This window comes from Carassius carassius, chromosome 11 (genome assembly GCF_963082965.1).
Source record: "Carassius carassius chromosome 11, fCarCar2.1, whole genome shotgun sequence".
Classification (NCBI taxonomy): domain Eukaryota; kingdom Metazoa; phylum Chordata; class Actinopteri; order Cypriniformes; family Cyprinidae; genus Carassius; species Carassius carassius.
The window spans coordinates 29,011,682-29,026,309 of record NC_081765.1 but is presented as its reverse complement, the minus strand read 5'-3'; the positions used below and the strand labels follow the sequence as shown (position 1 = coordinate 29,026,309).

General features: G+C 36.8%; 2 protein-coding genes across 2 annotated transcripts in view; one reads left to right on the top strand and one right to left on the bottom strand.

Annotated features, from left to right (window-relative positions):
- LOC132153156 (protein ITPRID2-like) overlaps window positions 1–6,775 on the bottom strand; it is a 44,833-nt gene extending 38,058 nt beyond the window's left edge. Inside the window, exon 1 of the mRNA XM_059562461.1 lies at window positions 6,620–6,775. The gene's annotated coding sequence lies outside the window, so the exon portion shown is untranslated. The remainder of the gene's footprint in view (window positions 1–6,619) is intronic.
- A 4,436-nt stretch (window positions 6,776–11,211) lies between these two features.
- LOC132153155 (neurogenic differentiation factor 1) lies at window positions 11,212–14,245 on the top strand. The gene is made up of 2 exons (XM_059562460.1): window positions 11,212–11,364; window positions 12,211–14,245. The coding sequence occupies exon 2, from the start codon at window positions 12,220–12,222 to the stop codon at window positions 13,264–13,266; it is 1,047 nt and encodes a 348-aa protein (XP_059418443.1). The 5' UTR covers window positions 11,212–11,364; window positions 12,211–12,219; the 3' UTR covers window positions 13,267–14,245.
- Window positions 14,246–14,628: the final 383 nt, after the last annotated feature.

Below are 14,628 nucleotides of genomic sequence, written 5' to 3'. Positions count from 1 at the left end.
CTGGTAATGTTTTAAAAGATTTTTATTAAGTATTTAATTAAGCTACACTTTGTGAACAAGCAGTCATTAACTACTATAACTTAAGTGTCATAATACTTTAGTATGCATAATACCTTAATAGTTCTTGGATTATTTTGGGTTGGACATGATGCAAGTAACTACTTGCACAAAAGTCAGGAACCGCTTTGTGATTCAGTGATTCATTAGAATGATTCAAACCAATAACTGACTGGTTTTGATTGATTCATCAAAAAGCAAAAACAATTTTTTAAAATAAATATGTAGCACTATAATTGTCCAAAATAAAGACTAGAGGCAGAATTGAACAGCAACATGCAAAATAACAGATTATACAAGCCTGGGCCTCCTCATCGTCTGCCTGTTTGTTAAAGGTCCAGCCACAGAGACACACTACTGTATGTACCATCATTATGATAAAACCATTTAATCATTAGCCTGAACAAGGTCAGCAGTACCCAGGGTTTCAATTTGCCCAATGTGAAACAAACATATGGAGCGCACGGGGTGTTACCGTTAGCATGCTAGCACAACAGACACTGGGATTCAGTCAGGAACAGGTGAGGCTCCAATTTCATGCCTTTTAGCGGAAATCTTCAACATCACACAGAGTACAGCTTAAGTGTGTAATAAGCATCTTTTTTATTTTTTTATAACATTACAAACACACACGCACACACACATCCTTGTGATGAATAGCACTGACATGGGACCCAGAGGAGGGCTGGCTGGAATCCCAGGAACAAGGCCTGGGCTAAGGATTCTGTTTATGGAAGAAATATGGAAGGCAATAGGAGGGAGTTGATGAGATAAACCAATGCAAGATTCATCAGGCCGCCACGCTTCTTCACAACAGCACTGTAAACATGTCAGCACATGGTACAGATGGATTAGTAGCACACTTCTTTTCATTCCAGCTACTCTTAGATGCCCTGTTTAATTCACAACGCAGAACTGCCTATACAGCACTGCCTGAAGTACAATTAGTGAATTATTAATGGCAGCTCTTTCACATGAATTTCAAAAATCTAATTACAAACTTAAAATGTCATTATAAAACTTTAAATTCTGATTCGAGGAGTAATTTTTAACGTAACTGAAAACCGTAGATAAACACAATTGTGAATATTAAGTTGTTTGGCGACTATAAACGGTCTAAAGTTAGGCTAATAGACTATATAAATTGGCACTTTTCAAATAAAAGTAACTCTTTGGTGTTTCTTATTCACATTAATGGGAAAGTTTACACAAATTAAATTCTGTCCAAACAACACTGAGCTGCATTGATTTTCATTGTATGGACAATAAAACCTGAAAATGTGTTACAAACATATACAGGTGCTGATCATATAATTAGAATATCATCAAAAAGTTGATTTCAATAATTCCATTCAAAAAGTGATATATTTCAAATGTTTATTTCTTTTAATTTTGATGTTTATAACTGACAACCAAGGAAAATCCCAAATTCAGTATCTCAGAAAATTTGAACATTGTGAAAAGGTTCCATATTAAAGCCACCTGGTACCACACTCTAATCAGCTTATTAACTCAAAACACCTGCAAAGGCCTTTAAATGGTCTCTTAGTCTAGTTCTGTAGGCTACACAATCATGGGGAAGGCTGCTAACTTGACAGTTTTCCAAAAGACGACCATTGACACCTTGCACAAGGAGGGCAAGACACAAAAAGTCATTGCAAAAGAGGCTGGCTGTTCACAGAGCTCTGTGTCAAAGCACATTAATAGAGAGGCGAAGGGAAGGAAAAGATGTGGTAGAAAAAAAGTGTACAAGCAATAGGGATAACCACACCCTGGAGAGGATTGTGAAACAAAACCTAGGGGTGCTCCGATCACGATCGGCCGATCGTTATGCGCTTCTCGTCAGTAAAGCCGGTTCTCTAATCAGCAGTAAATTCCATCAGGTGCGTGATTTCACATAGAGCAGCTGTTCCTACACAGAGCCATTGTTAACTGAGAAGCTGCGCAAATCCATGTTCATTTGTTCATTCCATGTTCAACAATGGTAGTAACAGCTGCTCTATGTGAAATCACGCACCTGATGGAATTTACCGCTGATTAGAGAACCGGCTTTACTGACGAGATGCCCATTAACGATCGGCCGATCATGATCGGAGCACCCCTACCCATTCAAAAATGTGGGGGAGATTCACAAAGAGTGGACTGCAGCTGGAGTCAGTGCTTCAAGAACCACTACGCACAGACGTATACAAGACATGGGTTTCAGCTGTCAGCTGAAAGCCACTATCAGAGCAACCTGGGCTCTCATAACACCTGAGCAGTGCCACAAACTGATCGACTCCATGCCACGCCGCATTGCTGCAGTAATTCAGGCAAAAGGAGCCCCAACTAAGTATTGAGTGCTGTACATGCTTATACTTATGTTCATACTTTTCAGTTGGCCAAGATTTCTAAAAATCCTTTCTTTGTATTGGTCTTAAGTAATATTCTAATTTTCTGAGATACTGAATTTTTGGATTTTCCTTAGTTGTCAGTTATAATCATCAAAATTAAAAGAAATGAGCATTTGAAATATATCAGCCTATGTGTAATGAATAAATATACAAGTTTCACTTTTTGAATGGAATTCGTGAAATAAATCAACTTTTTGATGATATTCTAATTATATGACCAGCACCTGTACATACATACATACATACATACATACATACATACATACATACATACATACATATATGTATGTTTCAAATGGAAAGGAAAGTCATATAGGTTTTGAATGACATGAGGTTGAGTAAATATTGACAGAAGTTTCATTTTGGGGTAAACTATTCCACTTAATGTAATTGCATTTTATGAAAGCAATAAGCTTTACTCTGATTTTCCCACAGTAAAGGGGGTATAGCATGCTGTGTTTTGCTTTAGCAAGCACTAGCCTTGGGGCTAAAAGCTTTTGAGACCATGCAAACTAGTTCTCACTGTCCAGTCAGGATCACGGTCATCTAAATGTAGAAAACTGAGTAAAGTGACTTCGCTCTGATATACGATTTAAAGCGGACATGAAGTCTCTTATACTCACCAAGTCTGCATTTATTTTATCAAAATACTGTACAAGAAAAAAAAGAAGTGATCTTTGTGAATATTATTGCAATTAAAAAAAAAAAAAAAAAAAGAAGAAGAAGAATATATATATATATATATATATATATATATATATATATATAGTTCAGTGTCACATGATCCTTCAGAAATCATACTAATATGTTGATTTAGTGCTTAAGAAATATTTTTGATTATCATTATTATTAAATGTTGAAAACTTGTATGGCCTAATATTTTTGTAGGAACTATGATACATTTTTTTCAGGATCTTTTATGAATAGAAAGTTCAAAAAGGAATATAATGTAGCTGAAGTATTAGTCTTTTGTAACATTACAAATGTATTTACTCTCACTTTTGAGCAGTGCATCATTGAGTCTGCCCCGAAATTTTTGAATTGTAGTCTATATACATTCAAATATGAATAGCAAAATTATCCCAAAATATTGGCACACTTGTGGTCGTATCCATTTTTAGCATTCTACAATGACAATATCACTCTTTTTACATTTGACTAGCATTAGCAACTAGGAAATCATTACTGATAACCTACTGGCCATTAAAAAAAAAAACCTTGTCAAAACTTCATTTTCAATACATTCACAAAGAAAAGAATTCTATGCTTGTAGTCACACCATTTCATGGTGTCATCCTGCTAAAAATTATTGAGCGAGTAATGTAAACTGTACAACACAACAGTGTCATTTTCCTCATGTCTCTTTGAAAGCCTTTCTCTTGAGGTCTGTTTCAGGTCCCTAGCTGAATTAATTTCCTGTGGACAAAGCCCTGATAGCATTCATATCAGCCCCACAGGACCTTTTCTGGTTTGTTTTTAATGCATAGGGCAGAAAAAACAACGCATTCTTCTCCTGCATTAAGCTATTTGTAAGATGTTTCCATGAAGCAAATCATGAGTCAAAAATGCAATCAGAAACACATCAGAAAACTTTCGAACCTGCTTCAGTCTGTGTTACTTTAATGGTAATGATTTTCCTTCTTCATTATGTACCAATTACACAGCATCAGCTGTCAGCACAGCACAGTTTTGCATGTCTAATAATGGAAATATTACAGCTGATGGCTTAGAAAATTGTTCCTTGGATCTGAAACAGCAGGCATTGAGCCAAACTAATCTAGATTCCCTCTTGACTTGGGACGGAAATGCAATATGTAGTCGCAGGGACTGTTTCAAAGGCAACAATGGAAATGGTTCACTTTAATATAATCCAACTTCCCATTGTAAATAACAGAACTTTGCTAAGGAAACAGAGCCACACCTTTTGTTTAGTTAGCGTGACACATTTTCCACAAAAAGCAACTCGAGACCTGTTAACACAAAAACTCGGCTTTCTTTTCCAACCACTGATGCTGATTTCTCTTGTTGAGGAGATCACGCAAATGGAAATTTTACTGATTCCAATGCTGCGAGAAAATCGCTAATTCATTTTCAGAGCTCTTGCAGTCAATGACCGCTGTCATTTCCTATATTTGTAAATCTACAGTTGTGAGTAATTTTTTTGGATGCACTTTTACTTTATGAACATGTTTACACAGTCTCTACCTGGGGCAGAAATGCAGTAAATCATGCGACAACATGGATTCATCCGTGTTATCTCTGTAAATACATACCAGTATCTCTCATTTGCTCAAACACAGTCTCTTTTACACACACTCATATGTCAGCTGTGTTTACACCTGACTAATGTTATCTGAAGAAACCCAGAAGACAGCACCCCTGCCTTTATGTTTGCATAGAACAGAGCTGCCCTACTTTCAATATTCACATAAAACTCTGGAGAAGTCAGAAGAGAGTGAACTTTTAAGGAGACTTAAGAGTCACTAGATTTAATTAGAAAAACCTGACAATGGTTAAGAGTACTAAAGCATGAGAACAGTTAAAAAAAGTGGTTCTCAAATTGCCGTCAGTGAAGCATCAGTGGTCCTTTAATGGTTAGTAGATATATAGATATATACAGTAAATATTGTAATATTATGAAATATCAATACAATTTAAAATAACTGTTTTCTGTTTAAATATATTTTAAAATGTAATTTATTCCTGTGATGACTAATCTGAATTTGCATCATCACTCAAGTCTGCAGTGTCATGTGATCCTTCAGAAATAATCCTAATATGCTGAGATCCTGCTAAAAAAACATTTCTTCTTATCATCAATGTTGAAAACAGTTGAGCCGTGTTATATTTTCATGAAAATCTTTTTTTTTTTTTCAGGATTCTTTGATGAATAGCATTTACATGAAAATAAATAAATAAATACAGTACAATTATGTAACATTTTACTGTCACTTTTTGAGTAATTGAATGTATCACTGCTAAATAAAAGTACAGACCTTAAACTTTTGAACAGTAGTTTACATAAAATAACAAATGATAGGAAGTGAACTGATAGGAGGGACCAACATTTAATTAATCAAGTGATTAACTAATAACTGATTCAAAATAATTGATAACATAACTAACAGTAATTAATTAACATAACTGATAGTTATATGTCAGTGTACAAAAATGTTGGATCCAGCTTCCTGCAACACTGAATTGGTAAAAGGCTATTTCGAGATATTGTCCAAAATTATTTTTACATTAAATACAACTGCATGTAACTGTTCTTTCCCACAAATTTAAGATGTTAGGTGGTTGCAAGATTTCTTTTACTGTTCAGGTGGTCTACTTTAAGAACACGTTTGAAAAGCACTAGTTTAAAAAAAAAAGAAACAAACAAGCAAACAAAAATTAAATAAATTTTTTCTTGAAAAAATAAAATAAATAAATAACATAAAAAATATGTAATCTAGGATGGTCAACATAACGCAATTATGTAAACACAAGCATAAAGCCTTCCACTTCAGGTTAGCGCTCTGGGTGGCCCTAAATGAGCCTAATTTCTTCTAGTTATCTAGCCTGATTCGTAATGGATCAAGTATTCAATAAGCGAGATACTATCAGCTTTGAAAGCATGTCATTACCATTTCAATAAACATCATAAAAGCTCAAGCAAATCAGGAGTATCTAATGAGGATACATTTGGTCGCTTTCCAAACCTAAGCAGGAGGGTGAACCAGGTGACACTGATATGACCCACTATCTAACCATGATCAGTGTCAACCAAAGGAAACAAAGAGAAAAAAGAAGAAGAAAAAACCTTCACTGTAACGTCATCCGATTAGTTGCACAACTGTTATCCCTGTTTCTTAAAGTTAAAAGTTTTCTTCATTTTGCTTTTCCAAAATATGAATACTATTAAACTGTTTCAATCACACGCGCATGCAAAAACAACTCCATTAGACTCTGTAAATAAACTTTAGAAATGAGCGCTCGGGTTCTGAAACGCCACAGTACGCACGCATTAAACTAGCACGAGCACTTAAATAACTGTATTTCAGTGAGCATCTGCGCGTAAAACAACCTCAGTCCAAAGGCTACTGCATTATAACGCGCAAGATTAAAAACAAACACTAGACAAAGCAACTTTACCAGTCCTAAAATAGCAGAAAAACGCATCTTACCATCTCAACAGGACATGATGATGATCGCGCGCTGATAGTTAGAAAGTATGTAGTGCGTTGAATCATCAGACAAAACTATTCCAAAACTTCAACTACAATGCTTCCGCTTCCGGGAAAAAAGAGTGAAAAGTAACAACATAGGCGAGACGGAGACGGAGCCCAAAAATATGCCTGGCCTGAAACCTGCTGGAAGAAGATATGCAGTGCACCATTCCTGATACAATCTGATCATCTGATCCAAAACTGATTTCTCAATAACAGCCACACCTGGCATTTGAAATATGAAATCTACGTAGAACACTGTAAATAAAATGTTGGAAAATGCTTTTTTTTTTCTTCTAGTAAGTTGGTCTCAAGAACTCTATGTGAGATAAATATTAGACTTTGCTAGTACCAAAATCCAAGAAAGAATACCAATTACGGATTGCTATGAAGTTACGAATGTTAGTAGGCCTACAAAATGCATTTTCAGATTTTTTTTTTTTTAAAGTTTTAGCTGTTTTGGTTATTTTTCAACAAGATTCCTGTAAGCGTAAACAAAGTGAAGATGTCTTTATGAGAAAGTGAATTAAACCTTTAATGTCATACAACTAACAGCAGGTGTCTGTGAATCAGCTCAAAAGGAGGTTACATCACTGAGCAAGGTAAGGAAGTGGTTAACCGAGCAATCCATTTGTGATGAAACACCTGTGATAGACATCTAACCATGAGACTATAAAACCACAATTCATCTTATTCACTACCCCTGTATGATGGTCAACGCATAAAACCTACAGCTGAAAAGGAGGCAGCTGGATTACAACACCCCTCGAGCTGTTATAAGAGCTATTCTTCAACAGAATAACACACCATGATGTGTTTCCAGAGGGGAAAATATTTTTTAAACAGGTATAAATTAAAACTTCTAAATTAAAGTAATTGCTAATTCGATTCAATTGTATTGCCAACATTTCTCAGTGGAATCTTAATTACTGTTCTTTTGCAATAAAACAGATGGGTAGAGGTATTATGTTCATGTTATTACCCAGTGGATGGTTACAACTTGATTTATGAACCACTGTCAGTATTTCTGAAGCAATATATCTCAGAGGTGCCCAACCAAGGTTATCCCTTTGATATTATTAGTCCTAAATGTTTCCAAATATGCTATATGAGTAGAACACATTAGCTATCTATCTATCTATCTATCTATCTATCTATCTATCTATCTATCTATCTATCTATCTATCTATCTATCTATCTATCTATCTATCTATCTATCTATCTATCTATCTATCTATCTATCTATCTATCTATAGATAGATAGATAGATAGATATCTATCTGTCTGTCTGTCTGTCTGTCTGTCTGTCTGTCTGCCTGCCTGCCTGCCTGCCTGCCTGCCTGCCTGCCTGCCTGCCTGCCTGCCTGCCTGCTGCCTGCCTGCCTGCCTGCCTGCCTGCCTGCCTGCCTGCCTGCCTGCCTGTCTGTCTGTCTGTCTGTCTGTCTGTCTGTCTGTCTATCTATCTGTCTTTCTGTCTGTCTCTGTCTGTCTGTCTGTCTATCTGTCTGTCTGTCTGTCTATATATTTGTATGCATATATTTTATGTATAAATTATATTACATATTATATCAGTATATTACATGAATTGTTATTTCAAATATTCTATTTTAATTCAACCTTACATGCAGACATTTAGAAAAAGACCATACATTGTAACATTTTTTTTTCTAAGTTGTAAATAAAACAAAAAGATATTTAGATTACGTTTTACAAGAAAATAATATTTCAATCTAATTCAATAATAACATTTAATTAAATATTACTTGCCGGTTTTTCACTGTAGTTTCTCAATTTTAACAGAAGATAGCGCTCGTGACCATAATTAGACTCAACAGAGTCGTAGCTCCGATCTTATACACATGCACAGGGTTCCAATGAAATGAATATTAAACGTAAAATTAACTATAACCATTTTAAATAACAATATATTAATAGTATATTTATTATAATACGATGAAAGCTAACGTCATACTGTTTAATCTAATGCACTGGAAATGTATTTAATAAATGTATGCTAAATAAAACATTTAGACCTAAACAAAATTATTTCTAATTCGTAGAACTCTGGTGCAAAAACCTTTGTTTTGGTAAAAAATGAATACAAATGTTATGCTTTATAACATTAACGACTTGTTAAAGGAAATTATTTTACCGGTGTTAGCCGTTCATTTTCGTGTTATATACCTGTGAATTGAAGTGCTGATGTAGCGAGCAGCAGACTGCCTCGAGGGGCCGCACTGGCCCCATGTGCAGCAGGTGGCGTTACCTGCAACCCAAACGAGCCCTTGAACTAAAGAAATACAGAATCAATTCACAGAGCTGCACAGATGGGTCACAAGCCAAAACGAGCGCCTCTGCATGATTTATTGCGCCCAAAATACCACAGAACTAATCAGCGGACAAACTAATTAATAGAAATCTGCATTTTTGCATAAATAATTAGAGCAACTCACAATGAAATAAGAGATAGGGATTTATTCAGTCGGGAGAGCCATTCAAGCAGAAAAAGAGAGATTTGGTTTGCATCTACTCTGTTCCAGAGTAGATGGTTTGCATCTACTCTGTATATATATATCAATTTGAGCAATTGTTCTACCTTTTGATTTATTCGCCTTTGTACTTAACCAGAGAAAATAAAAAAGTATCAGTTCCAGAGTAGATGGTTTGCATCTACTCTGTATATATATATCAATTTGAGCAATTGTTCTACCTTTTGATTTATTCGCCTTTGTACTTAACCAGAGAAAATAAAAAGTATCAGTCAGAGCAATGTAATATGACATCATACAGTCTGTAGCTATATTTTAATGCATGTAATTTATAATACCACATAAAATAAAGAGTGCCAATGTGTGGGATGCTGAAGAAACGAGAAGTGCAAAAGCATGAACCAAATGCGACACAAGTCCTCTGAGTTGCTGTCAGTGGTGCTGAAATCACTTGGTTTGCATGGCAACAAGGAGATAAAGACTGCAAACAGACGGCTTCCTTTCGGACCTTTGACCGCCACAAACTTGTTGATTTTTATGAGAAAGATTAGCAGCACTCAGAGCCCATGTTCGTGGACACTTCACGGTTACCTGGTTATCAAATGTCTGCGATAGGCCGTTAACAAATGTCAGGAGAGATAAGCACAGATAAACAAACAATGGAAGAAAAAAAATTTCCATGCATGAGCAAACAGCAGAGGAGGATAGAGACGAGATACTCAACTCAGCCTTAGATCGAATAAAAACAATTGCACTACCTCAGTGAATCAAAACCTGCAAATCTTTAATATGCTCTCATGAAGTTGATTTGATCAAATTAAAGTTGAGCAAGCCTAAATTATAATAACCCCTGTATATGTTCGGTGGTCTGGTTTTAAGATGGTTTTATGGACTGATTCTGATGCAAAACTAAATCGCATAGGCCAATATTTTAAAGACAACAAATACTGTCAAAACTAACAACTACAGGCTAAGTACATAATTAATTGAGGCATGATTAGATCATACACAGACTTTTATAGTGAAATTTTTTTTTTACTTGTCAGATGACTTTCTGTTGATATCAAATAATTCCTCAATTTAATTTTATTTTATTTCATTTTATTTATTTATTTTAATAGCCTATATATTATAGGCTAATTTCCTCAAAGCACAAACGCTCCACATGTGTTTAAATGCCACTGTATAGTTATTCCCTCATTTATGTACTCGCCTCTTCTTCTTTTTTTGGGGGGGGGGGCGGTAGTTGGAGGGGCAGTGATATTAAATTGAATAGAAAACAGCAGATTTAGGACGTTGGATCAGGTTAGTGAGCCGTGAAACAGGCTTTTTGTCAGTGCGCGTGCGACTCGCGTGCCGCCCGACCAGCATTGAAAAGAGGAGGACTCATGACCGGGATCTCGAACCAAACTTTGCAATAGCCTAGGCTACTGTTTACAATCAATATCACGAGATATTTGTAAAACATAAGCAACAATTCCCCGAACCACCACAACAAACCACAAATTTCTCAAAAATCAAATGGGCTAAACTATAATCAGAATATTTGCTTTTTGTATTAATAGGTATAATTACAATAAGTCAAGCTAAACAGTAATGATAACATAATAATAATTTGTATTTTTATAATTATACAATTTAGGCGTATTTATATTCTTTTAGACAGGACCTAGGCCTATTTCCACTAATAATTAGGGACAAAACCTACTGAGTGATTATGAGATAATTTATGGACACGCATAAAGAACTGTCCGCATTAAGACAACGGGATGCAGCTAAAGAAAGAGCCGGTCGTGATTGAATGTGTCCCACGCTTGAAAGGGTTAATCCATCCTGCGGGTACAAACAGGTCCACTGAGTCTCTAACTGGCGACAGATGGTCACTTTCTTTCGGCCACAAAGGGACGGAATACGGAGCTCTGGCGAATACAAATGGAAGAGATCACGTGACGCTTGAGGCCGTTTTCCTGACGTAGTCGGCCATATGGCGCGTGCCGGGGGAAGGGGCGGGGCCAGATGCTAATCACGGGCGCAGGTTGGGACTGTAGAGGCAGCCACTGACAGACATCCACTAGCATCTTCCAGCATCAGCAGCACTGCTATATAACCAGAGCATCCCATCGGCGCAGCCACATTAGGCTTCAATCCGCAGGACTTCCCACACCACCACGACGGGCATGAAACTGTCATAACAAGACATTCAACAAATCCTAGGTATGTCTTGTTTCTTTCTTTAATAATACAATCTGTATTTGACATATTTATGTTGAACTGACAAATAGCTCGATATCATTCAGATCATGTTGCTGATGATGACAGTGTTATACTCAGATGAACAGACGTTTAATTTGGAACGGCATACATTTTGCATAACTGATACTTCGTAAAACACACAAATAAATCTACTGAAAATGTAAATTAATTGTTACATTCAATAGTGAAGATGTGCCAACTTGCAGTGACAAGTTAATTGCGCTTTTCAAATTAATAAAATTAATTACAAAATGTATTTTTGGAGTGCAAAATAATCCTGTATATTGACTAATTAATACTTTTTACAATCGTAATGTCTAAACTTCTGCTATACTGTACAATACTTGCTTTTAAGATATAAAAAAATCACAACTAGTGATATCTTGCTGATCAGTCTCGTTAAGAAGGATTAAGGCAATACCAATTTACTTATGATAATTCAGACTACATTAAGACTAATTTATTTCAAACCTAACCAGAAATTAGAATTTAGTTTCTGAATACCTAGGAATAAAAAGACACGCACACAAACATACATATAATATTCCAATATTTCTTATTCAATTCCTTCGTACTTCAAAATGAACAACAAGGACTCCATCTGATTAGGAAACTCGGATGATGTAACATAACAAAGCTGCATAAAGTAAGCAGCTATGATTCATCCACAGGTCATGTGTTGTTGCATTTTGAATGTGCAGCGTAGTGCATTTCATTTTTTTAAGGCTTGCATGCCTCACATTTTTAAGATAATACAGAACAATTTGATTGAATGGATGTTTAAAGGCTTTATTTATCGCTTTGTAGAGTTCCAACATGACGAAATCTTACACAGAGGAAAGCATGATGCTGGAGTCTCAAACTAGCACGAACTGGACCGACAAGTGTGACAGCAGCTCCCAAGACGAGCGCGACGTGGAGAACACCAGCGTGTCCATGCACAAGGATATGGAGGACGACGAAGTAGGACTTAGCCGACTCGAAGATGAGGATGACGATGAGGAAGAGGAGGAGGAAGAAGACGGCGATGACACCAAGCCGAAAAGACGAGGACCCAAGAGGAAGAAGATGACTAAGGCGCGTCTACAGAGGTTCAAACTAAGGCGCATGAAGGCGAACGCCCGGGAGAGGAACCGCATGCACGGGCTCAACGACGCGCTGGAGAGCCTGCGCAAAGTTGTGCCGTGCTACTCCAAAACGCAGAAGCTCTCCAAGATCGAAACACTACGACTGGCCAAGAACTACATTTGGGCGCTTTCGGAAATCCTCAGGTCGGGCAAAAGCCCGGATCTAATGTCTTTCGTGCAGGCCTTGTGCAAGGGCTTGTCCCAGCCCACGACCAATTTGGTCGCAGGATGCCTCCAACTGAACCCCAGAACTTTTCTCCCCGAGCAGAGCCAAGAGATGCCCCCTCATATTCAAACAGCAAGTGCTTCCTTTTCCGCTCTTCCCTACTCCTACCAGACGCCCGGTCTTCCCAGCCCTCCGTACGGTACAATGGACAGCTCTCATATCTTTCACGTCAAGCCGCACGCGTACGGGAGCGCACTGGAGCCATTCTTTGACACCGCGCTCACAGACTGCACCAGTCCCTCCTTTGACGGACCTCTTAGTCCACCTTTGAGCGTTAATGGGAACTTTTCCTTCAAACACGAGCCCTCGTCGGAATTCGAGAAGAACTACGCCTTTACCATGCACTATCAGGCGGCGGGCTTGGCCGGCGCGCAGGGACACGCGTCTCTTTACGCGGGCTCTACGCAGCGCTGTGATGTACCCATGGAGAACATTATGTCGTACGAGGGGCACTCGCATCATGAGCGGGTCATGAACGCACAGCTGAACGCGATATTTCACGACTCGTGATTCTAACAGACATTTGTGATACTGCTCGTCACTGTATTCTGTTATGGCTGATGCAAAAAGAGCAACAACATTATATGCTTAATCTTATGTACTTATTTATTGTTGTTACTGCCTTTAGGAGAAAAGAGAGTTCGTTTATTCTCGTTCACCTTATGTATTGTATTCTACAGCGCTTCTACGTTGCGGTCACACACAGGTGGGAACAGGCGTGACTTTCTTCAGAATGTGTTACTTATCCATGCTACAAAATCACAAGCAATAATTTGGAATCTATGCAATTTTTAATCCGATACTTGGCCAATTATAGAAATGAATAGAGATTGATATATTTTTCAACCTATTACATTTTACTACTTATCTATCCCATACTGAATTATTTTGTTGTGATTTTGTATAGAAGTGTTAATTTTTATAAAGTCAAATCCCTGCATCATTCCATGCAACCCCTCATGTTAATGTTTTATAAAACTGGTTTATCTCTTGTTTATATAAAACAGTACTCAATCTAGTAATAACCAGCAGGCAAGTGCTTAAAAATCTGTAATGTTGCCTTAGCAATGAATTGCTGTAAAATCATGCAGAGTTGCACAAGTCCCATTCTTTGAATCCCGTCTAATTTAACGTTCAATCCGTTATCCTTTGTGGAACTTCGAATTGCTTGAGTGAAAAATTCGGTTGTTAGAGTCTCAGTGCTGTACATAAAAGCTTGACTATGACCTTTTAAATTCGCCCTGTGTAAAAAGCTGATCGAGAGGCCTGTCTTTCTAAGATGGGAAATAAATAATGGACTGAATTAGTCTGCTCAAACTATTCGGTTATTCTCGACTTGAAATTTTATTGCTTGTGAAGAAGGAGCAAACAATGAAGATGCAACCAAAAAGAGGTTGATTACAAAGTGACTCTAGTTTTGAGACTGTTGTATGTGTGTATCAGTTCATGATGAAGGTTTACGAAATAAAACAAATGGTTTTGAATTTAACATTATCATAGTCATTTATGTAAAAACATTTAGAGATAATTGCATCACTCTCAGCACCTTCAGAATTTTTTTCTTTATTAATTATTATTTGTATTTTCTTTAAAACACAGACTTGCTGATTATTCAGTTCAAATATAGATTTATAAACAGGTCAAAAGGTTTGAAACAGTTGGCTACATTTTGAAACTATTATCATGAAATCTCAAGGTCATGTATATTATTGAATATAATTAAACATATTTTTCTTTCCTAAAGGATATTCACTGTTAGTAGGCTTTAAGCGGCTGTATTGATTAATGTCGCCATCGCATAGCAATACACTTATAAAAAATGTTTGGAATTTCTAAATACACCCTATATCACCACAGATTTCACACCATACA

What these genes read in the sequence shown, in the direction of transcription:
- LOC132153155 (XM_059562460.1), top strand. Translation starts at nt 12,220, where the DNA reads ATGACGAAATCTTACACAGAGGAAAGCATGATGCTGGAGTCTCAAACT.